The 24,655-nt window shown below is 38.3% G+C and overlaps 3 protein-coding genes across 3 annotated transcripts; all 3 read right to left on the bottom strand.

Annotated features, from left to right (window-relative positions):
- Positions 1-2,767: 2,767 nt before the first annotated feature.
- Positions 2,768-3,940, bottom strand: LOC136254986 (arrestin domain-containing protein 3-like). Its single transcript, XM_066047706.1, has one exon. The coding sequence runs from the start codon at positions 3,938-3,940 to the stop codon at positions 2,768-2,770; it is 1,173 nt and encodes a 390-aa protein (XP_065903778.1).
- Positions 3,941-4,087: 147 nt separating this feature from the next.
- Positions 4,088-4,426, bottom strand: LOC136254987 (uncharacterized). The gene has a single exon (XM_066047707.1). The coding sequence runs from the start codon at positions 4,424-4,426 to the stop codon at positions 4,088-4,090; it is 339 nt and encodes a 112-aa protein (XP_065903779.1).
- A 10,717-nt stretch (positions 4,427-15,143) lies between these two features.
- On the bottom strand, positions 15,144-16,664 carry LOC136255753 (arrestin domain-containing protein 3-like). The gene has a single exon (XM_066048628.1). It carries the CDS (start codon positions 16,564-16,566, stop codon positions 15,250-15,252), a length of 1,317 nt encoding a protein of 438 aa, XP_065904700.1. The 5' UTR covers positions 16,567-16,664; the 3' UTR covers positions 15,144-15,249.
- Positions 16,665-24,655: the final 7,991 nt, after the last annotated feature.

The raw sequence follows: 24,655 nt of genomic DNA on the forward strand, positions 1-24,655 counted from the left end.
AAAGAGTAACTACCGCTCTGAAGAGTTCTCAGTGTAGGGAGGATTAACACCCCATGGAGACATGAGTAACCAACACTCTGAAGAGAATAGAGTAAGTGACACCACCTTCAGAGCATGTGTTACTCCCCAGATACTCCTTGAGAGTAATGGTTACTCTCCAGGGGTGTTAAATCCTCCCTACACTGGGAACTCCTTGAGAGTTGTGGTTACTCTTCATTTTAACAGTGTAGGTCACAAATTTCGTGAGGGAATAATAGGACGATTACAAGCATAATTTTAGAATAATCGGACACCCACGGGAATAATCGGTGCACTGTAAAAATTTAGTAGTGAATTGCTCTGCCACAATACTCACTACTTTTAAGTAGTGACGTTCACTACTTTTTGTAGTGAACGTCACTACTTTTTGCAGTGAACGTCACTACTTGGTGGTCAATGTAGTGACGTTCACTACAAAATTAGTAGTGAACGTCACTACACAAAAAATAGTGAGTATTGTGGCAGACATTAGTAGTGACGTTCACTAGTTTGTTTTTACTGTGTGGAATTAACGGGCGTGCCTCTCCATGATTAGCTAGAAGAAACAGTTGGGCTACTAAGAATATTATATAGCTGGCATAATTACATGAATGCTGGCTGTAAGAGAGCTGAAAACCCGCTAAAAGATCGATAAACTCCAATAGAACGCTCAAATACTCTAATAGAGCAATCAGATCGTTGCATCTTGAAAACAAGGTGACTAGCTACAAAAACTAAACGTGCATAATTTAGGAATAATAGACAGCATACAAGAATAAAAAAGAATAATAGGAGAATTTTTTGGGAAATTCTGGAAGGAACAATAGGCAAAATTCGGAGCATAATAGGCGCAAGCCTACCAATTGGGAATTTTTATATGCAGGAGAGCGCTAAGCCTGCATTAAATTTAAAGGTTTGTGGACAACTTGTACCAACATCTATAGAAAAAATGTACAACTTACATTGCATGCTTACGGCTACTTACTTAATAGCCAAACTGTATATTTAAGGTTAGTATACTTATCATTACAACTATAAGAAATATGTGGCTAATAATTAGCTAGTAAAAAGAGTGCATGGAAATTGGTCAAGATTGGTTGTCTTGTGCAACAGTGGTATGTACATAAGATGAAATGAACATGTTAAATCAGAGCTTCAAAATGTTCCCATAGTTCTTATAATTTTCAGTTTGATCACATGAGTCGGTAAGGAAGGTGCTATATATGATATGAGAAGAAAGTATAGCAACCAGCAATAATTGTGACCTGGCCTGTGAAAACATGGCATGTGGGCATGAACTACACCCCATCACACAACAGGTCATTTTTAGAACTGGACTACAATCATTATTGTAATTGTGTTGCATGTATTTGGGCAAATCTGAGCACACCAGCAGGGCTGACTGCTCAGTAACAATAATAATCATATCTCCAGATTGAAGTAACTTATTTGCATTCTGTAACTAGTGTTATAAAGCCAAGTAAATATTAAGTAATGCTGAAAATTGTATGGCCATAGCATGATGTTATGAATTTGGCAACCTTTGTGTGCCCACATGCCCTGTTTTCGCAGGCCCAGTCACAATTACCGGATGGTGTACTGGTGATTACCATTCTTATTAATCTTATATGTAGATAAGAGTTACTTGGCTTTTCTTCAGTCATCAGGAATAGTTTCAGTGAGTGTGTGGTGTATGCATGTGTGAGGAAATCGGTTTCAAAATTAGGCAATAAGACGTGGCAGCTTCCTTTGAACCTTATTCAGCCATCCTTATATGGATGGGTCCATTGTATTCCTTTGTAAAGATTGGGTTTTTGAACATTGTCAGTTAAAGGATGGAATATCAGCACCAAATAAAAACTGAACTTCTGTTTGCAATTTCCACCATAATCAGGATAAAAAATAATGTCATGCACTTTGAAATAATGATAACCAGACACATATTCTCAAGTATATCAGCAGGCTTTTACTTCAAATCAAGAAATAATTCACAGCCAAATAGTTCTAAGGATATATAGTTGCTTGAAAGTAGTGGTACAGAAACGAACATAGCTACATTTGTACAAAACCAGTTAGCTAGCCATGTAGCTATACATCAGCTAGTTATTATATGCACTGTATTATATTAAATACAAGAACCCCTTAAAAGAGTACAGATATGTGACTGAATTTTGGAAAATCACCCATATGGGCGTACATGAAATAATTAGATTTTTCATGTTTAGTGGGTTGCTAATATATAAGAACAGTACACAGTTTTAAAAATATTTCTCTTGTAATTTAAGATATTGAGAATGGCTTACAATTGTTCACAAGTAGATTTGCACTAGTTTGTTGTTGATCATTAAATATTTTAGGTGTCAAATGTGCCCATATGGGTGATTTTTCAAAATTCGGTCACATATTTGCTCAATGCAACACGTACACATTAAACATAATGATAGAGTTGTATACTCACCATGTGTGACCAGATTTGTGAAAAGGTACCTTTTTCACACATTTTACATATATACCAGCAAACAAAATGATGTAACAGTTGACTCCTTCTACTAATTAATTTTCTTCTACCATCAAAATGCAGCCAGATACTGTAGCTACACTTATGGAAAATTCCAGGCAAATATATGGTCATGATTTAAAAGTTATAAAGCTTCAAAGTTCAAAAAAATGGGTCAAATTGTGTGTGAAAAAGATACCTTTTCGCAAATCTTGTCACATAACGGTTTTAATATAATTATCTTAATCACCATCAGTTTTCACCGCCCATCACTTTAACAACTGCTTCAGAATATGATGGAGTAACAAACGGATAATCAGTTACAAAACCATACACTGGGGCATACTGTGTCTCCCCCATAGTGTAATTGTCATCTCCAATATATACTGGTGGGTACACAGCAGAATAAGTTAATGAGGCAGAGGGAGGATTCTCAGTATGAGGCTGTGGCAGATATGGAGGAGGTATGTAAGAATTCCCATTGTGTGCTGCATGATCTTGTCCCCTAAATGGCACATTCCCAATTGTAACTGGGATGCTGACATGGAGATCTCTAGCACCCGGTATTACAAGTGTCACTACTAAATAGTAAGACAGTTTTAAAATGCGACAGCTGTCAATGGTAGGAACTATAGCTGGAACAGGTAGCAATTCTTTACTCCAATTTGAACTTCTTCCTGCAGCTATCCCAGGACCTTCAACCTTCTGAACAACCTTTCTAAAAGAACAAGAATGTCGATCGACATAATATGATACTTCCTGCTTCAAACTAGCTTGTACAGCTGACACTCTTGAATCGCTATGATTCTCAGCTTCTGTACTGATAGCAATTGACTCTCCAGGACAATATCCACCTCTGTCTGTAGTGACTGATAGTGAGATGGGACCAGAAGCACAACAAAGACAACACAGTGTCTTCTCATTGGAACTTGACAATTCAGCTGCTAGGTAGGGTGTGTTGATATCGACAATTTCATTGACGGTTATAGCTCTCTTTGTGGTGTGGTTAATATTCCATGATCGTGATATGGTAGATGTTAATGAATATCGAATGTAGCCAGTTTTACTTTCATAAGATGTTGGTAAATTGCTGGAAGGAAGTTGAAATTTAAACGGAAACTCATACCTACCAGCAGCTACATTTTGAGAATCTCTTCCATTGCCACACAACTGTATCGACACGGGGTTGAAGAATGTTTCAGAATCGGTGTAAGTCACGGTCTTGGTTCGCTGATCTTCTCCTGTACCGATAGCATAGTTCTCTGACCAGCAAACATAGGCTAGGCCAGACATCACGATCGAAATTCCTTGCATTTTCTTCTGCTCGGACAGTTCCAGAATAACTTTTCCTTCAATGATTGCCCCCGCGTAATACACTGGATTGTCTCCTGCCAATGCGATAACGAATGTCTTCGGCTTTACCATTTTCTCGCCACTGCTATCGCTTTTTCGCACGCTCACGTGACAATAAATTGCTACACCTTGTTGCTATTATATTTTCAGGCGCCTACTGATGCTGCTGTTGCCTGTTGCCGCTTGCTACTGTTGGATGTTGCTCGCTACCGCTTGGTGCTACTTGTGCTTTGCTACTGTTGGCTGCTGCTGCTGTTTGCTTGTGCTTGCTGCTTGCTTGTGCTTGCTGCTTGCTTGTGCTTGCTGCTTGCTTGTGCTTGCTGCTTGCTTGTGCTTGCTGCTTACTGTTTCTTGCTGGTGCTGCTTGCTGCTACTTGCACATTGCTGCTGCTGCTGCTCCTTGCTGCTATCCTTGGATTCCTTGCTGCTGCTGCTCGTTGCTCCTGCTGCATGCAATCGCTGCTCATTGCTGCTTGCTCCTGCTATAGCTATATCGCTGCTTTCTCCTGCTACTCCTTGCTGCTGTGCTGCTATATTTAAATTATGCACATACAGCATATATTGTGTATGAAACCTTTTATTAATGTTAATTTAATGCTTAAGTGTAATAATTTTAAATTATCTTTGGCATTCTTTTCTTCTTCTTCTTATTATTATTATTATTATTATTATTAATGGACAAAAATTGCTTGGCAGTAGACGTCTACAAGACTGTCAAGCTAGGTCGCAGCCCTTTGAGAGTGCCCATATCTTGTTGTTCTCCATAAATCATCGAGATTCTTCTTAAACAATGCCATGGTTGGTGCATGCACTCTAACACCATGCAGTTGGTTGTGCCTATTGCACTCTAACTTCATTAATTATTTTCAAGGCATCTACAATCATGCAAAGTCCCTTTATATAGGCCATGCATTTGCCTCCAAGTTTTTATATAATTAACAATCTGACCACTGTATGTATGTATCACTGTCAGGTCCTTCTATAGCTATTTGAAACTTGGGTAGCTACATGTGTATAATTCTTAGCACAAATAATAAGCACCCTCCCAGTATAAATCCACCTGTGTCTATAGAAGTCCATTTTTTTGTAATTGTTTGGGACAGACCTTGTCCTCTGCATGGGCACAACCAACTGGTGCTGTCTGCCCTGTATTATAGTAGTAGTTATAGACATCAAAAGAATCCTAATGGATTTTTTTTTGATTTGAAAGATTTTCTTTTTTTGAATCTCCTACAGGTTCTATACATTCTATACTAAAGTATGGCCAGTAATACAATAATTATGCCACACTCAAAGGAAAGCTGAACGTAGGTTGATTACCAGATTACTACTGACATGTATATTATGCAACACAAGACCTTGCAGAATTAAGGTTACCCTCATGTAACTATTGTCATCAATGTGGTGACATGATATTCTTATATCAGATTTTAAACAATTTAAATTAGTAGACTGATGTTGATGACTTCTTTACATGGTCTCTACAGGAAAGCTATGCAAGTATCGTTCCTCTTATTTGTTGACAGCATGTAGTGCAGCGTTGCATGTAAGTGGATCAGTGCTGTTGACCCGTTTGACCCACTGACCCGAATAGTAATCCGGATGGAACCCGGATCTGACCCGCATGTGACCCGGTTTAATTAAAATAGAGGCGTGCCCCAAGAGCTAGATTAAAAGTCCACAAGTTCCACTAGTCAGCCCTACATTTTTTACAATATAAAAAAATTGTCTGCAAGAATTGAGTAGCTACGTATTATCAAGTGGGTGTGGCTCCATGTACGTATTATCAAGTGGGGGTGGCTCCACGTAAGTTTACATGCAGCTACAGAATTTCCAGAAGTTAGTTACCTACATTTCAAGTAGCAACACGGATCTGGTGATGCATGCATGCCCACAGAGCACAGCTGGTACAATTCCGACAAGTGGGCGTGGCTCTACATGCCCAGCACAGACAGCAAAGCATATTCCTGAATGGCGGGTGTGGCTCCACGTAAGTTTCTTGAATGTTTACAACTGCATTTCCATCAATACAATCGAGCTTGTTAACTTATAGTCACACGTGATCTCATCCGGGTCAGACCCAGATATTCAGTGAAGTGGATAAGACCCACTTGACCCGGACAAAATGTGACCCAAATGACCCGGATAATATACTAGCTGTGATTAATAAATCGTTTGAGTACTTGAACACCAACGTGTTACTCCAACTGTACAAATCTTTTGTTCGTCCCATATTAGAATATGGAAATATTATGATTATGATTATGATTACTGAAAACACAGTTACAAACTGATATGTTCAGGTAAGGAAAAAACATTACAAATCACATAGATAAGAGTCAGCTATAATTTATCTAAAAATACTTGTAGAGATTGGGATTCTATTGTGTCAGTTGGTAAATATTATATGGGGTCCACAATTCATACTTGATCAGCAGTCAGTTGAAAAAATTCAAAGAAGAGCTACCAAGTTAGTGAGCGAAATTAAAGACTTGCAATATGTTGACAGATTAAACCACCTAAACTTACCATCTCTCAGATATCGACGTCGTAGAGGGGACTTAATTTACACATACAGACTATTTCATAACATGTTGGACATGGATAGCTCATCTTTATTTACCCTTCGATCATCTTCTATAACAAGAGGTCATGATTTAAAGATCTACAAACCACACGCTACCTGCTTGCCACGCCGTCACTTTTATTCAGTAAGAATTATAAATGATTGGAATGGACTCCCATATGACTCAGTTAATGTTCATTCAACCAATTTGTTTAAGACACACCTAGATAGATTTTATTATGATTACCAGTATGATATTGTATAGTTATTTTTGTAGTAGTTTGATTGTTTAGATCAGGTTTTTACAGGCTTTGCCTCCTTACCTGTACCCCCAATAATAATAATAATAATAATAATAATAATAATAATCCGGATGACCCGGCCCACTTACAACGCTGATGTAGTGAATACACTGAACAATCTACCACAACATCTTATTGAAATATGCCACTTTTAAGACAAATACGGGACTGATATTCATTTATTTATTTATTTAATTACTGAGCAGCCAGCACTGCTGATGCGCTCAGGAAAAAAAAAATCACACATGTACATTACTACAATAATTAGAAATATTAACTGAGAAAGAGTCAGAGTCATTTAAATCAATTAGGAATTGTGGCAACGAGTTCCAGTCTTGAGCTGTTCTGGAGAAAAAAACTTTTTTGGTAAGCTGTAGTAGATGTTGTAGGGAGTGTGAAATGGTACTGATGATATTGCCTGGTTTCTCTGGTCATTGGAAGATAATTGGATGGAATAGATAAGGGAATTTGGTTGTGAAGTGTTTTGTAAAGTGTCAGCAGTCTGGATATCTTGCGTCGAGTTTTAAGTTCAGGCCAGGAGAGATGTTGGAGCATGGAAGTAACTGAACTGTATCTACTGTAATCTTTCAATACCCATCTTGCTGCTCTTCTTTAATATGTATTTTGGCGAAAAAGGCTAGAACAGCCTAATTATGCAGTAAATCAAGACTCACGCTAGTGAGTCGCGCGGCCAGTAAAGCAGAAACGCGCGCCGCAGTCAATAAAAATGACGCGACCGCTACGTGAGGATTTTATAAGAACGAACGTTGTCAAATTCGGCCTTCCTGTAATCCACCCGTCACTTACGCTATCCCTCTGAGACTCTGGAGTTGAACTCATCGTGTCACTAGTAACTACCACACAAGCAGTGAAGCAAATCCATGCCGATTGTTTCGTGATCGAGGTTGCCGACATCAAAGGGGAAGTTTCTTTTTTTTTTTTTTTTTTTATCGCATGCGGTTAGACGCAACCGCAGGTGTATGCCTTGCGTTCCTTTGTGCATTCCGAACATTGATCGCCCTGTTATCGCTTCAGTATTCACTCAATCACCTCAAGATTCACATCATCGATTTCACCATACATGATTACCCTACAGTCGTGATTTCAGCACCAAACGAAGTTTCAGTCGTCCTCAGTCGACTTAGAGGCCAAATACAAATCCCAGATTGTTGTTTTCCGCAATACTCGCTTGGCATGTAGGGCAATGTGTCTTTAAACTGTTCTGAAAGTTTCGTTCAGATTGAAACATTTGTTTTCGAGAATGGCTAGTTTGAAATTTGAATTTAGTCGCCCCCACGTCATTTGCTCACTAAGAATTTTACTCGGAATTTAAAGAATGACGCAGAACACAACTGCGGTCACTGGGTATTGATGAACTGGCGCTCTATGTAGTTAATCAGTACATATAGCCACCAAGAAATGTGCTGCCATAGATTATAGTCCATAGATATAATCTATGGTGCTGCATACCATCCTTCGTTTTGAAATTAGTCGCCCCCACATAATTTGTCCGCGGCTTAAAGAATGATACAAGAGTACAACTGCGGTTACCAGTTGTTGACACAAGCTGTGAGTAATTAGCACATGTAGCTAGCTTAAAAGGAAGTGTGCAAAATCGCCTAATACAATTGTCACCATGCATTATTGCATCTTATAGCACCCCCAAACAAAATTACACATGTAATTACAACATACAGAGGAGACACATGAATACCAAACACTTTTCACAACAATAATGTAAGAATTATACAATAATGACTGTAATATAACTGCTATGCAAATGTTTTCCAGTGGCCCGCCATGGTAGCAAGTCTCACATGACGGCATGTATATTCATCCAAAACAATGGGAGTAACGAGTAAGTATGATGACAACAAGTTGGTATGACTCCATTTGTAGAATCCAGATGAGTGGGTGTGGCTCCAGTATATCTAAACAGTTAACAAACATTCCTGTTATAAATACGTGCTAGAAATGCAATATAATAGTATAGTATTTAAATAACACATAGTCTCCATTGCATCACTATCAAACGACACTAAGTGGAGGATATTGTTGCATCTCTAGTATGTACACTCTATCAGTACAACCTATCTTAATGGCCACTAGTATAGAAAGACAACCACCCTTGAAAAACCAATTCCAATTGAGAATTTATACACTGTTACCTGCTGAATGAGTGAAGGTGGCAATAAACAAGCTCCACCGTAATTTATACACGTGATCTGATCCTGTATATTCTGTCAGTGGATGAGATCCACTTGGCCAGGACAAAATGTGACTCAAGTGCCCTGGATGATCCATACTCAACCAACTTATGACCCAGTGGCACAATGGAACTGACTATTTATAGAGAATACAATTATATTTATTTCTAAGATGTGTGGATGTGTGGACACATTACAACACATTACATGTACATACAAGACATGCTACGTACTGTTTTAGCATTTCAAGTCATCACATTATACACGTACCAGTCAACAATGCTTCATAGTGCCCATCAGTAAACCTGAAGAAAAGTTACGAAAAATAAAAATTCACATAACTACAATGAAACCTCATTAATATGGCAGGCTGTGGGACCAAAAAATTTGGCCTGAATAACAAGGTGGCCTTATTAATGAGGTCATAAGTAATGCTTAGCTATATTTGGGACCTACTAGAGGTGGCCAATATAATGAGGTGGTCTTATTAAAGAGGTGGCCACTAAGTGAGGTTTCACTGTACATATAGTTCACAATATTGTGAACAATATTAATGGTTAACAATATACACTGAAACCTGCAGGTCACTTCTTGTGGAAGATTGCTCTCTACACAAAATGACACATTCAGAGATTGTATTTAGATGGATGATACAGTAACGCATTGTGACTTCAATACTCGTGATGTGTCACTGCTAGGCAGAAACCATATACACGGCACTGCCACATCGCACTTGCTTGCACACACAATTTTGCTAAAGATTTTACAAATTGATAATTAAGGGGTGTGGCAACTAGCTGTTTCGCTCGCAAGACTGTGTGGCAGCTGTTTCCCTTCTGTACAAGTGGCCACCAAGACAGGTCCACTGTGGATGAAAGCCAGGCATTAGATATTTGGTATTTCATGTGTTGAAGACATTCCAGGGCTTCTGGTAGTCTCAAATCTCACCACAGTTTAACTCAGGCAGTGTTGTGGTCACCACTAAACTACTGGAATGCTGTGTTATGTTCATCTTATGCTTGGCTACTATATTGTAGAACTGAAATGGATACTCTGAAAATATATCCTATGGATAATGACTTCATCACTTTCTTCATCAGGAGCTTATAAGGACCAATAGTGAAACATTTTACACTTGGGGCTGACAGTCAACTGCCTATGTCTGAAGCAGTGCTTTTGGTGCTCTAACAGATTGGCTGCCCTCTTGCTGCCAGCACTCACTGTCTCATACGCTGTCATACACTAAATCCATCTCTATAGCCAGTTAGAACAGCATGCTTCTTACCTTTTTTTAAGGCCGCATAATGCAGCCACCTCTTTAAAAGGCAAGGTTAGAAAATTTTGTCCCTACGGCCTGAATAAAGACCAGTTTTCACTGTACTATTAGTGATTAGTGATCATGGGGGATTATTTATTAAGATACTAAGATATACAAACGCTACAACCTCTAAATGTAGCAGTAAATTTTTTACCCTGGTCCAATGTCTCGTAATAATCGTGACTTCGTGAGAGACTCTACTGTGACAAATACATGTTTATCATATGTGCTAATCGCCTTTTTACAATTAAGTTTTACAACACAAATGCATGTATAGTTAAACTCACCAATTGCGACTAAATCCCTTCAACACGAAAAGAAGACAAGGCATAGTTACAGACTTCAAATTTGTTAATTCCTCCAGTGGTTCATCTACTACAAGCTCTACATCTGCTAGTATTGCACCCGACTCTGTCCCTAATCAACAACCCTCTGTTCCTAATCAAAATCAATGACTACCTAATTGTTTCTACATAAACACTAGAAGTATTGTTAATAAGTTAACACAATTCCAATCCTTAGTTTACTCTCATGAATATGACTTGGTTGCTATTACAGAAACCTGGTTAACCAGCAATGTATTTAACAATGAAATTCTACCAAATCAATACATTATCTATCGCAATGATCGTAGGTCTAGAGGTGGAGGGGTCCTAATTGCCGTTCGAACTCATATCATCAGTAAACTCTTACCCTCCCCCACCAATCTTGAGATGTTGACTGTTGAACTAAAGCTACCCAAACGCCTAATCTTATGTGTGGTATACCTTCCTCCTGATCCAACATCATCTCAAATTCGATCTCTATCAGATCACATATCACAGTTCCAGCAGTCACACAGTGTTGTTCTTCTAGGTGATTTTAATCTACCACATATAAACTGGGAAACAATGTGTGGTAATTGTCGAGCCTCTGAAGACTTATGCGACATGACCTTTGAATTGAATCTTGTCCAACTTATAACCTACCCAACACATATTCATAGCAACATACTTGACCTCATTCTTACCAATGACGAAGACCTCATCATAAATGTCTCAGTTAATTCTCCAGAATGTTCTCAGATTTCATCTGACCATTTCCCAATTTCCTTCAGTATTAACCAAAACTGTCTACCACTTCACAATACTACTACATTACAAGCTTATGATTATTCAAAAGCTGACTTTACGAGTATGAATGACCTTATTTTAAATTCTAACATTGCTGACTGCTTAACCTGTGATGATGTTGAAAGCACTTGGTCTACCATCAAATCGGTCATCTCAGAAGCAATGTCCTTGTTTATACCCAAGTTTCAGTTGCGATCTAATCAGTATCCAAAGTGGTTTAGTCGTGATATAAGGCATCAGTTGAAGTGCCTTCACACTCTCAGAAGAACTCATAAACGTTCACCCACTCCCCATAATACTGCTAAACTTCGTCTAGCTGATGAACATTTTCAACAAAGTGTAGCTTTGGTCAAATCTAACTATGAGTCTTCCCTCATAAACAGTTATGCCGAATCCTCTAATCCTGCTATCTATCACTATATTAGAAGTTATACTAAATCTGGCACAATACCACCTACCGTACATCTCGATGACACTACAGCTTCAAGTGATGCTTCCCGAGCTAGTCTGTTCAATCGATACTTCCACTCAGTTTTTACAGCTCCAACATCTTCTGAACAAACCATTCCATCACTCCATCCAGATCAAATAAATTCTCTAACATTCACTGAGGATGAAGTATACTATGTTCTGTGCCAACTTGACCCTAACAAAGCTACTGGTATCGACAAAATTAGTCCCAAGGTCCTCAAAAACTGTGCTTTCTCACTAACCCGTCCATTATGCCATCTTTTTAATCTCAGTCTGTCAACTGGGTCAATTCCTGAGGAGTGGAAGATTCATTTAATTGTACCTGTATACAAATCAGAAGATAGATCTTCAGTAAAGAACTATCGTCCGATCTCCCTCCTCAGCAACACGTCTAAAGTCCTTGAAACTTTAGTTTATAACAACATAATCAATCACACACTCAGCCATATCACAAATTGTCAATTTGGGTTCCTTCCTGGTAGATCAACTACCCAACAACTGTTGCTATACTTGAACAGCATTCATCAAGTCACCACTCAAGGCCATCAAATAGACTCTATTTATTTGGATTTTCGCAAGGCCTTCGATAGTGTTCCACATATGAAACTGCTAAATAAATTGAAGTCTTGTGGAATCTCCGGTAATCTCCATAAGTGGTTCAGCAGTTATCTACATAATCGTCTACAATGTGTAAGAATCTGTAATTCCATTTCCAACTTACTTCCTGTCCTGTCTGGGGTGCCTCAAGGTAGCACCCTTGGCCCACTGCTCTTCCTGCTATACATCAATGACCTACCATCTGTCATAAAATTCTCAAGTATATTCCAGTTTGCTGATGATACCAAACTATCTAAAAGTATTGCTGTTTCTTCTGACCAACCGTGCTTACAAGAAGATCTCAACCATTTATTCACCTGGAGTGTTAACAATGATTTTAGATTCAGTGTACCCAAATGCATCCACCTGAGTTTCAACAGTAAATTCACTACCACATATTCTATTGATGGCTGCCCACTCCCACAGCTTCTTTCTCATCGTGACTTAGGTTTGCAGCTTTCATCAGATATGTCCTGGTTCAAGCACTATCAAATCATAACTGCTAAAGCCTATAAATATTTAGGACTGCTGAGGCGTGTCTTCCATAGCTGCCATTCTATCAGAGCCAGAAAACTTCTTTATTTAACTCTAGTGAGATCTCAGTTAACTTATTGCTCACAATTGTGGAATCCTTATATGATCAAAGATACCACTATTCTTGAAAAAGTACAAAGACGAGCCACCAAGTTCATTCTAGCTGATTATGTCAGTGACTATAAAACACGCTTACTCCGGTTAGGTATCTTACCTCTAATGTATATGCTCGATCTCTATGATATTATGTTCCTTGTCAAAGCTTTACAACAGCCATCTTCTCAATTTAACATATACAACTACATATCATTTAGCTCTTCCAACACCAGGTCTTCGTCTACTAACAAACTAAATTATGTCCGCACTAATAGTAACTATGCCAGAAACTTTTACTTTAATAGAATTCCCAGGATATGGAACCAATTACCTTGCATTGACATCAACCAGTCCCTACCAGTCATCAAAGCTACTATTCAGAACTATTTATGGCAACACTTCACCACAAATTTCTCTCCTGACAATCCCTGCACCTATCATTACTGCTGTAGATGCAGCAAGTGCTATGATTCTGGACTGACAATTAACTTTACTTCATAAGTTTAATTAACTCCCGGCTGCCAGCACAGGTTGCTGGCAGACCATCAATGCAACTTTTTCTTCATCTATACCCACCTACACATGTATAATTGTAATTGTATGTTGCATTGTAAAGCATTAATAATAATAATAAAATAATAAGTAATGAGACAACCTTGTAGACAACAGCCACACAAGCCTATTCTGGTGCGTTTATTTAGTAGTAATATAAATTTTAAAGGCGTTTATTTACAACAGGACATAATTACGCCCCCCTCTATTGTCTCTGTACATACTTGCCTTTTCTTTACTATTCTCATTTCATTTCACAAGATCTCTTGGCAGGGGCGTAGCTTCTTCACTTGAATTAGTCAATGCTTGAAGTAGATCGAGATACTCTAATAGAACAGTCACATTTCTACAAGTACCATATTTTTATGTTGTAAAGTCTGTAAGTAGCTAGTAATTTAAACTATACAATCCGATGCTAAGCAGAAGTTGTAACTATGCTAAATATTGATTGTTGTGTTACAGCTGTTTTGTGACTGCTCTAATAGAGTATCTTGATCGTTTCAATGCAGTACAAGATGGAAGGCAAAGTGTTGTTAAGGGTTTACTAGTTAAAATGGGTGTTAGTTGACTACAGTTGCATGCCACTAACAGGGCCGTCCAGAGAAATTAGAGGGCCCAGGGAAAAGAGTTAAAGAGGGGCCCAGAGGCAAGGAAGGGTCTAGATCCTGACTGCTCTATTAGAGTATATCGATCTTTCTTTAAACAGGTATTCAAGTGGCCCCTTTCGGGCTGTGGTAGGGGGCAAAATACCCCAGTTACCCCCAATGTGGGCGGCCCTGGCCACTAAAATTACAGTTATATTTTAATATTCTGTCACTGTAGTCTGGGGTTTCTGTCAAAACCATGGAAACTCACCTACTGTTATCAACAGTGCATTGCTTATTCTAACAAAAAGTATTGAAATCCCATCCAAAAACAGCTTATAGCTGTAAAAAAAGTGCGCGTCCAAGTAAAGCAGAGTTAACTGCGACAAAAAGTAATAATATCATAATGCGGCCATGTGCGAGGTGTGCAAGTTGTAAAATTAATATTAGCTAATCAGATAATACAATGTTATTGTTAAAGTGTTAATGAGAACTATGTGATGCTGCTAGTTTTTAAGTGTGTGAGCATCTTCATAAATGCCACATAAATTTAATTCTCAATAAAGCAATGTGTATAGATTCTCTGATAGTAATAAATAGTTTGAGTTTGGCCGCCTTTCCTGTATACAGCAATGCTACGAACAAAGGAAAGGTGGCCAAACTCAAATTATTTATTACTATCAGAGAATCTATACACATTGCTTTATTGAGAATTAAATTTATGTGGCATTTATGAAGATGCTCACACACTTAAAAACTAGCAGCATCACATAGTTCTCATTAACACTTTAACAATAACATTGTATTATCTGATTAGCTAATATTAATTTTACAACTTGCACACCTCGCACATGGTCGCATTATGATATCATTACTTTTTGTCGCAGTTAACTCTGCTTTACTTGGACGCGCACTTTTTTTACAGCTATAAGCTGTTTTTGGATGGGTTAATAATACACAGTATGTGTCCATTACTAAAAGAACAATACCACATTGGCTATAGTATAAACATATAAACATGCGTAAAGAGCATAAGAAATAGTTAATTTTCAGGACCTTTAACTTTAGCAACTGCTTCAGAATAAGATGGCGGTGGAGCAAACTTATAGTCAGTGACAAAGCCATACACTGGGGCATACTGTGTCTCCCCCATGGTGTAATTGTCATCTCCAATATTCACTGGTGGGTACGCAGCAGAGTAGTTGACAATTGGTGGAGGATAAGCATTTTGAGTAATTGGCTCTGCTGTCCAGGCTGAAGGGGGATTTGGAGTTATTGTTGCTGGTGGATAAGGATTCTGTGCAACATTTGTGGAAGGCTCTCCTCCAGGATTTCCAACTGATGGATAAGGATTTTGTGCTGGTGCTGTAGATGGGGCAGATTGTCCTCCTTTGAATGGAATATTACCAATTGTAATTGGTAGTGACACCTGAAGATCAATCGCATTCGGTATATCAAGTGACACATGTAAAACATATGACACATTCAAAATACGACAACTAGCAATGGAGGGAACTGTGGCTGGGATGGGTAGCAATTCATTACTCCAATTAGATGTGCCTCCTGCCTCCATTCCAGGACCCTCAATCGTTTGAACAGTACGATTACTGGTGCGAGAATGACCACGAGCGTAGTACACTGCTCTCTGCTCCAAGCTAGCTCGTACAGCTCTTATTCTTCTGTTAGTGTGATTCTCTGCTTCTGTACTGATAGCAATGGATTCTCCAGGACAATATCCACCTCTGTCTATAGTGACTGCCAGTGAGATGGGACCAGATGCACAACAAAGACAACACACTGTCTTCTCATTGGAACTTGACAATGGAGCTGTTAGCTGCGGCACATTTATATCAACAATTTCATTGACGGTAATAGCTCTCTTTGTGGTGTGATTAAACTTCCACGACCGTGCTATGGTAGCAGTTAGTGAGTACCGGATGTAACCCACAGTGCCTTCAAATGATGTAGGCAACACCAAATTGGAAGGAAGTTGAAAGTTGAATGGAAACTCGTACCTGCCAGGTGCTATTTGTTGAGAATCTCTGCCACTGCCCCATAACTGCAGCACCACGTTGTTGAGGATAATCTCAGAATCGGTGTAATGGACGGTCTCCGTATGGCTGCCTGCTCCGTGATGATGATGGTGGTGATGGCCATGATGGTGATGTCCATGGTGGTCATGATAATGATGTTGCTCCGTCCAATGTGTATACGCTTGACCTGACAGCACGATTGAGATTCCCTGGGTTTGTTTAGGCTCTGTAAGCTCTAGGAGAACGTTTCCTTCGACGCTTGATCCCGCGAAGTATACCGGATTGTTGCCATTTAGATTGATAACGAACGCTTTTAGTTTTCCCATTCTTATTCGTCACGTAGCTAGGCCAGGTAGCTATATAGCTAACCTGATTATATTAGATACCAACTACTCTCAAGGTGGTCAGCCACACCCTTTGAAGTTTAGACACACCCTAACCATTGGGTGTGGCCGATGCTGGAGGCAGTAACATGTAGCTAAGTTACCGCGAAAAATCAGTCAGTGCCTGATAGCTTAATTAAGGTTTTATTTTATTCTTTGCAGCACGAGGGTTGTAGCATTATTGAATCTTTCCCTTAAGGCCACTCCAAATAAATTATCTGTTTCCCGTCCTGGACTCAGGCATATTTGCATGCGGGCGGGCGGTCCATTTCCATTATTTCATTATAAGATTGGCAGCTTTTCAAGCCATTATTTACCTGGCACAACCATAAAAAGCTGCATAAAAGCATGCTTAAGCTTGTTCCTTCCTTTTAAAGTTGCAATAATAACACAAATGTGAAGTGTGTGCCGACTTGATAGCACTGCTGACACACCGTTTCGAGATGGCTTTTACTGAGCCTGTCAGTATGTAAGAATAACTGGAAAATAATGGAAGAATACGGAATAATGGAAGTAGAGCTGACAGTAACCAGATGAGGGCGGTGGACGGGAAACAGAGGATTTATTTGGAGTGGCCTAAAACGATCGAAACACTCTAATAGAGCAGTCACCTGCATTAAAATAGAGCAATTTAGATGTAGGTATAAAGAAGGCTCGGAGAACCTGTAAAGCCTGACTCGATATTTACTAAAAAAAGCTACTTACATAATTACAGAGCAAAAACTATATCAAGACACGGTAGTGTGTCGTGCGGCCCAAGAAGCCGGCGCGCCACACCGTGAGTAATTGACAGGAAGAAAGAAAACGTCATTTTCACACCTTTGTATCTCGGTGATCCCTTATCCGATCGAAACCAAATTTGCTACAGAGTTTCCCGCCAGCAAGGGGAGTCTACATTCCAAATTTGAAGGCAATCGCTCTAGCCATTTCCGAGATACGAGCTGCCAAAGTTTCGATTTTTTTCTTCGTATTTTCGCACCCTTGCAAAAATTGCTATAAAAAGCAAACGCGTACTCCGATCGCCTTAAAATTTGGCACACAGAAAGGGAGACCAAAGGTGAATCCTAGCATCAAATTCGGTGCAAATCCGATGAATGGTTCAGGAGTTATGACCGATTATTCGCGTAAAACAAGATCGATTTGTTGTCACGCCTACAGGGTAAACCGCTTCATGGAATGAGTTGAAAATTGCTATGTAGATGGAGTAACCATCGTAGGAGTGCCTTTTGGTAGTTTAAAAGGAATCGGGATAAAGACCACGGAGATATGACACAAAACCCAACCTGTGTCACAATTACGCGATCGATTTTTATGAATAAAAAAGTATTAGTTTTCACGCCTACTAGGCAAACCGCTTAGAGTAATGAGCTGAAAATCGGTGTATAGCTGGAATAATCTTCATAGAAAGTCCTTGCAGTAGTACAGAAGAATCGGATTGAAAACCACTGAGTTATGATTCGAAAGCCAACTCTGTGTAGCAAATGCGAGATCGAGATACTCTAATAGAAGTCACCCTAATAGAGCATTCGGCTAATTTATTTACTCCATTATAGAATTCTATTACATTACAAGTTATTCTATAGGAAGTTCAGCTGCAAACAGTTAATCTTGTAGACAGTTCAGCAAGAAGCAAGTCACCATGTGGAGAATTAAGCAAATATATCACTGTAGAGATTCAGAACATTACAAGTCACACTGAAGAGAGTTCAGCTATAAACAAGTCATGCACCCTGTAGAGAATTCAGCTACAATTAAGTCACTCTCTAGAGAATTCAGCTACACACAAGTCACTGTGGAGAGAGTTCAGCTACAAACAAATTACCCTGTTGAGAGATCAGCTACAAACAAAACACTTTGCAGAGAGTTCAGCTACAAACAAATCAACCTTTAGAGCGATCAGCAATGAACAAATCAACCTGCAGAGAGATTAGTTACACACAAATCAACCTGTAGAGAGATAAGCTAGAAACAAATCACCCTGTAGAGAGTTCAGCTAAAACAAATCAATCTGCAGAGAGATCAGCTACAAACAAATCACCGTATAGACAGTTCAGCTACAAACAAATTACCTTGTAAAGAGATCGGCTACAAACAAATCAACCTGCAGAGAGATCAGCTACACACAAATCAACTTGTAGAGAGATCAGCTACAAACAAATCACCCTGTAGAGAGATCAGCTAGAAACTACACACAATGTAAGGAGTTCAGCTACAAGCAATCACCCTTTAGTGAGTTCAGCTACAAACAAATCAACCTGCAGTGAGATCACCTACAAAAAAGCACCTTGTACAGAGTTCAGTTACAAATAAATTACCCTGTAGAGAGATCAGCTAGAAGAATTCACCTTGTAGAGAGTTCAGCAACAAAGAAACCACCATGTACAGAGTTCAGCTGCAAACAAATCACCCTGTAGAAAGTTCAGTTACAAACAAATCGCCCAGTAGAAAGATCAGCTAGAAGAAGTTACCTTGTAGAGAGTTCAGCTACAAAGAAACCATCCTGTAAAGAGCTCAGCTGCAAACAAATCACCTGTACAGAATTCAGCTACAAACAAATCACCCTGTAGAGAGATCAGCTAGAAGAAGTTACGTTGTAGACAGTTCAGCTACAAACAATTCACCCTGTAGAAAGATCAGCTAGATTAATTCACCTTGTAGAGATTTCAGCTACAAAGAAACCACCATGTAGAGAGTTCAGCTGCAAACAAGTCACCCTGTAGAAAATTCAGCTACAAACAAATCATCCTGTAGAGAGATCAGCTAGAAAAAGTTACATTGTAGACAGTTCAGCTACAAACAAATCACCCTGTAGAAAGATCAGCTAGAAGAAGTTACGTTGTAGAGAGTTCAGCTACAAACAAATCACCCTGTAGAAAGATCAGCTAGATTAATTCACCTTGTAGAGATTTCAGCTACAAAGAAACCACCATGTAGAGAGTTCAGCTGCAAACAAGTCACCCTGTAGAAAATTCAGCTACAAACAAATCACCCTGTAGAGAGATCAGCTAGCAGAAGAGTTACCTTGTAGATAGTTCAGCTGCAAACAATTCACCCTGTAGAGAGATCAGCTAGAAGAAGTCACCTTGTACGTAGAGTGTTAAGTTACAAAGAAACCACCATGCAGAGAGTTCTGTAATAAATATATGTATTATATATACATATAACTTGTACATTTACTGATAAATTCAGAAATATTTAAAGTATTCAACATCTGCTTCATCTTTTCTTCTTCCTGTGGTAAAGAAAAAACGATAGGTTAAAAAAGCCTGGGGTATACAAATACAAAAAGAAGTGAAATCTAATCCAAAAACAGCCAAGCTGTAAAAAAAGGTGCGGCCCCCTAAAAGGCCTGGGTGAAAAAAGATGTGAAATCTAAGGTGGCGGCCAAGAAATGGCTGTGATGGTAGGTTAATGGTAAAAATTTTAATAACAACAATTCAGGTGAATTTGGTGCCGCTTGGTCTTGGCACAAAATTCACCTGAATTGCCGTTATTAAAATTTTTACCATTAACCTATATACCATCACAGCCATTTCTTGGCCGCCACCTTGGATTTCACATCTTTTTTCACCATGGTCTTTTAGGGGGCCGCACCTTTTTTTTACAGCTTGGCTGTTTTTGGATTAGATACTATTACAAATTATAAAACAAATCAACTAACTCAAAAAGGTAGACCAGCTATAGATAAAAAAAAAATTAGTTACTAGCTATCCAAAGCCTAGACTGCATGGCTGGCATAAATTAGATTGTCAACAATGAATGATACAGTGATTCAAATCAAAGATTGTTGTACATAACAATCATCCCTGGCTATGATTATAATTCAAGTATTGGTAAAGGCACAGCCCATATAGCTACTGGACCAGTACAAAAAATAGCATGTACAAAGTGTATATCTAGAATCATTAGGCTTGTAATTCTATAGATATATTTTGTAGCTATAGTCTATGTGTTAAGTTTTGTACATGCAGGGATCTAGGATTTATAAAAGAGGGGGGGGGCTAGCTCAAGGTACTAATCTCTTGGGTAGAGGTGTGCAAAGCATGCTGGAACTGGGGGGGTCTGGGGGCATGCCCCTCCCCCTCCCCCAGGAAATTTTTGAAAAATAGATGCTAAAATACTGCAATTTGGAGACATTTCCACATAAAATTCAATATTTTCTGCCTGTAGATATTTCATATACTGTCTTTAGATTATAGGTATGGCTCTCTAAAGCATTTTGCTAACAGAAAAGTTTGGGTAGGTACAGACAACCAAGTACATGATGCACCCCTCTCACAATTGCACAACACTGAATAGGTGCATGTTAGAATAATAATGTTGAAAGTGGAAAATTTTGAAATTTGAACAATACAAGATTGAATCTGAGAGCATTTTCAATGGAAATTGTGTACCTGAATTAAGTATTACCATATAGTATTAACTACACAAGTAGATGAATGAAGCCCTTTAAACAAACCAATGCACTTCATTGCATGTATAGGTGTAAGCAGATTTGGAAACATTCCATAACAGAACCAACTACATGTTTCCAGTGAATGTTCTATTAGAGTAGTTAGCTGACTGCTCTATTAGATTATCTCGATCTTGTACACCTCCAATGCTGATCCGGGTCCTTGTTGCATAAACTTTAGCATAAATCCACTGATATAATACCTTGGAAAGATGTTTATAAGGTGGTTTTATGAGTATTTGTATTGTTAGTGATCATATAAATTATGCTAAGACAAAATTTCATTATAATACTCAGCATATTGATCACGTAAAGCCTAAATATGAAGGGGGGGCTTCAGCCCCCAAAGCCCCCCCCTGGATCCGCCCCTGCAGGGTTGATTGTTACAAATCATGACAACTTTTATCATTGGTCTGAATCATTTAAACTGTTTATGGCTGAGGGAGTATACCATTCAGTGTCGATGACCTAATCTGTGCCAGCCATGCATTCTATAAGTTTTCAGGCTTTCAAAGCAGATCTATATGAAGTGCTCCAATCATCTAAGAATTGCATTCATGCACTGTAAAATACAACCTGTCACACATGGTGACAATTGCATGGCCATGCAGATCCAACAAGGTGTGAGTACGGAGCACCAGCACAGGGTGACTTCTACATTCTCTTAAATTCTTTCAACTGCAATGACTCTTGCAAATAGAACAATCAGTTTTACCAGCCATAACTGACATCTTATGTGTCAAGGTGACTTGAATTATACCTAGTTACCGTAATTTCGCGTGCAAAAAAATTCATGATAAAAATTTTCGTGAAAAAATATTATGATTTATGCCTGGATTTACGTAAATGACTGCTCTATTAGAGTAGATCGATCTTATGTAAAAAAATTCGTGTAAGAAATTTTCGTACAAGGTTTTGCATACGAAAATTATTTTACAACGAAAAAAAGCTAATTTAATAGGGTAGATACCACTCAAACCATTAGCTGTAAAATTTAAAAAATTGACCCTGTGTATTAATGTAGTTGCATGGTAATCTGTCAGCTACATTGTTTAATTGAGTGCACATATTGTACTACACGGCCTAAACTTCTGCCTCCTTTACCAGCAGCATCATGCACTGGGTGTGCACCCCTCACCATGTCAGTTCCTAAATTGACCCTTGAGACCATCTTCTCACAGAAAAAAGTTTAACATGTCATATATAGTGTTAAAAAATGTCAAGGTGTTTTGTGTATGTATATCTTTTCGACTGCATACTGCTTTTGATAAATTTTATTACATTGATTGGTGTCATGAATTCAATGGTCACAGCCATATTGCATGCCATAATTGCACTGAAAATATCAGTTTTCATTACCTCTCTATAAGGGATTGTTGCTGACATTACTAAACATTAATGCTGAATAACAGTTCCTTTATTATTTTAAATCATTTCACATCATGCATGTTGCAATTCACTCACCCAATCATAAAAACAATTGTGCAGCTAGAGTCCTGCAATTGTTATAATAACAATAGCTACATACAATGTTTTATTATTATTATTATTAACACTTTCTTTTGATCCAATATATAGGTTCTGTAGTTAGGCCTCCATGTGCATGAGAACCGCAACCTGTAATATTATCAATGTACTTGATATTTATGTGACTTGTTGGGCAAAAACCCAACAATTCTGTTTTAAAATTGGGTTTAAAAAATGCACGCCACAATATATGCATGTTATAATCACTTCAGTGAACAGTGAAACAAGACTGTTTCATAAGAGTATTATTATGCTGCAAAGCAGCCTGATTGTCCAGTCAACAATACTTTTAAACAGTTGCTCTGACTCTATTACTACAAGTAACAGTTACTAATCTTGTTACTAATCCACTGAGTAACGCCTAGCCACAACAAAGTAATGAAACCTACCTCGAATTGATGAATGAAGCTTCTTGACCAGTTTTTTTCTCTTGAATACAATTATAACCAAGATTCCAACAATGTAATCATGTAATGTGATTAGGTGAAAGTGGCATACGTGACAGCTTAAGGTTGTGGACACAAAGTAGTATATACATATATATATTATATGTAATATTATAGTTACTGTATTTTATGGGTAATATTTAACTGTAACTAAAATATAGTTTAAGTTGCAAGTAATGGTAATATGTAATAAGTTAAGTAATTGCCCCAACACTGCATAGGTACTGTATACACTATAGTTCACCTGAGCCCTCGTTTTTTGTTAATAACTCTTATTACATGGGCCAGCTGTCCAAACATTTAGTAATAAATGCATTTAGTAGTGTTGTGAAGCCCTTTAAATGCTGAACTGTATCAAAAAAGTGTTTAAAAACAAGTGAGTTATGAGGCTTTAAAAATATCGTTTGGTATAGACAATACAGGCATGCAAACATGTTTACAACATGAAAACATGCTTGTTCTAGTACAAAACCATTGGGAATGAACACATGATCACCTCTTTGATATTACTATATTTGGTGAACATGAACTGACATTTTGTTATGTAATACAATAGCAATGACATAAAGCTTGCAAATATGGACACACTTGCATATCCTGGACACTTTATAATGGTCCCAGGTGCATGTCCCTTAGTATTATACATGACTTCAGTAAATCACAACACCTTGAAATTCAGGAAACTTGGTAAGTCCTGAGGTCAAAGGTTTTACTGTAAAACATACAATGGAGCTAGCAGCATATAATTATAGTATGGCACAGAATGGCACTTGGTCAGAGGGCTTGGACTTGTGACAATACGGGTTAGAATCCAATGTGGCTGGACAAATTTTCTGTATGATGTACATTAAATAGAAAGGCTAGCACAACCTACAGTTATTCCACTGACAGCATTATCAGCTGGTTTCAATTGAAAATACACAACCGGATTGGTGGAAAGGTACTGTACCTTTTTCACACACAAAATTTGACCCATTTTTTTACACTTTGAAACTTCCTAACTGTTATATTGTTGCTCGTGATTGTCCATGAGTTGAGCTACAGCATTTAAGTACATTTGGATATGAAAAGAAACTTGATCAGTAGCCACAGAACGTCATCTACTATAACACTTCATTTGCTGGTATGTAAAATGTATGAAAAAGATACCTTGTCACAACATTTTATACTGATGGTTTGATTACACTGCAAATATCACAATTGTAAAACCGTAATTTTCAACATTTTCACAAGAACACAGAACACTCTTTTTACTTATCCCCTCTGTCCTACCCAATAAAAGTGTTGATACTACACTGTATATGAATAATCAATATCACTGTCCTTACTACACCTGCCTGTTTCATCCTCTGAGTCATAAGCAGCGGAAGGGTGTAGAGTTGGGGGTGCCCAAAATTTATGCAGGTAGCATACAGCATTCTAATTCTAGGTGATCTAGGAGCATGCCCCCCCACAGGAAAATTTTGAAATTTTAGCAATTTATTAAAATTAATAAACACATGTTTGACTATTACATAAGGGTGACTGCTCTATTAAAGTATCTTGGTCTTTTCTGTTGGAAACTTTGCAGTTTATGTGACGACTATAGTGCAATGCACCTATAGTT

Source organism: Dysidea avara, chromosome 5 (assembly GCF_963678975.1).
Source record: "Dysidea avara chromosome 5, odDysAvar1.4, whole genome shotgun sequence".
NCBI lineage: Eukaryota > Metazoa > Porifera > Demospongiae > Dictyoceratida > Dysideidae > Dysidea > Dysidea avara.

Coding starts and splice junctions, on each gene's coding strand:
- LOC136254987 (XM_066047707.1), bottom strand. CDS start 4,426: ATGCTGTATGTGCATAATTTAAATATAGCAGCACAGCAGCAAGGAGTA.
- LOC136255753 (XM_066048628.1), bottom strand. CDS start 16,566: ATGGGAAAACTAAAAGCGTTCGTTATCAATCTAAATGGCAACAATCCG.
- LOC136254986 (XM_066047706.1), bottom strand. CDS start 3,940: ATGGTAAAGCCGAAGACATTCGTTATCGCATTGGCAGGAGACAATCCA.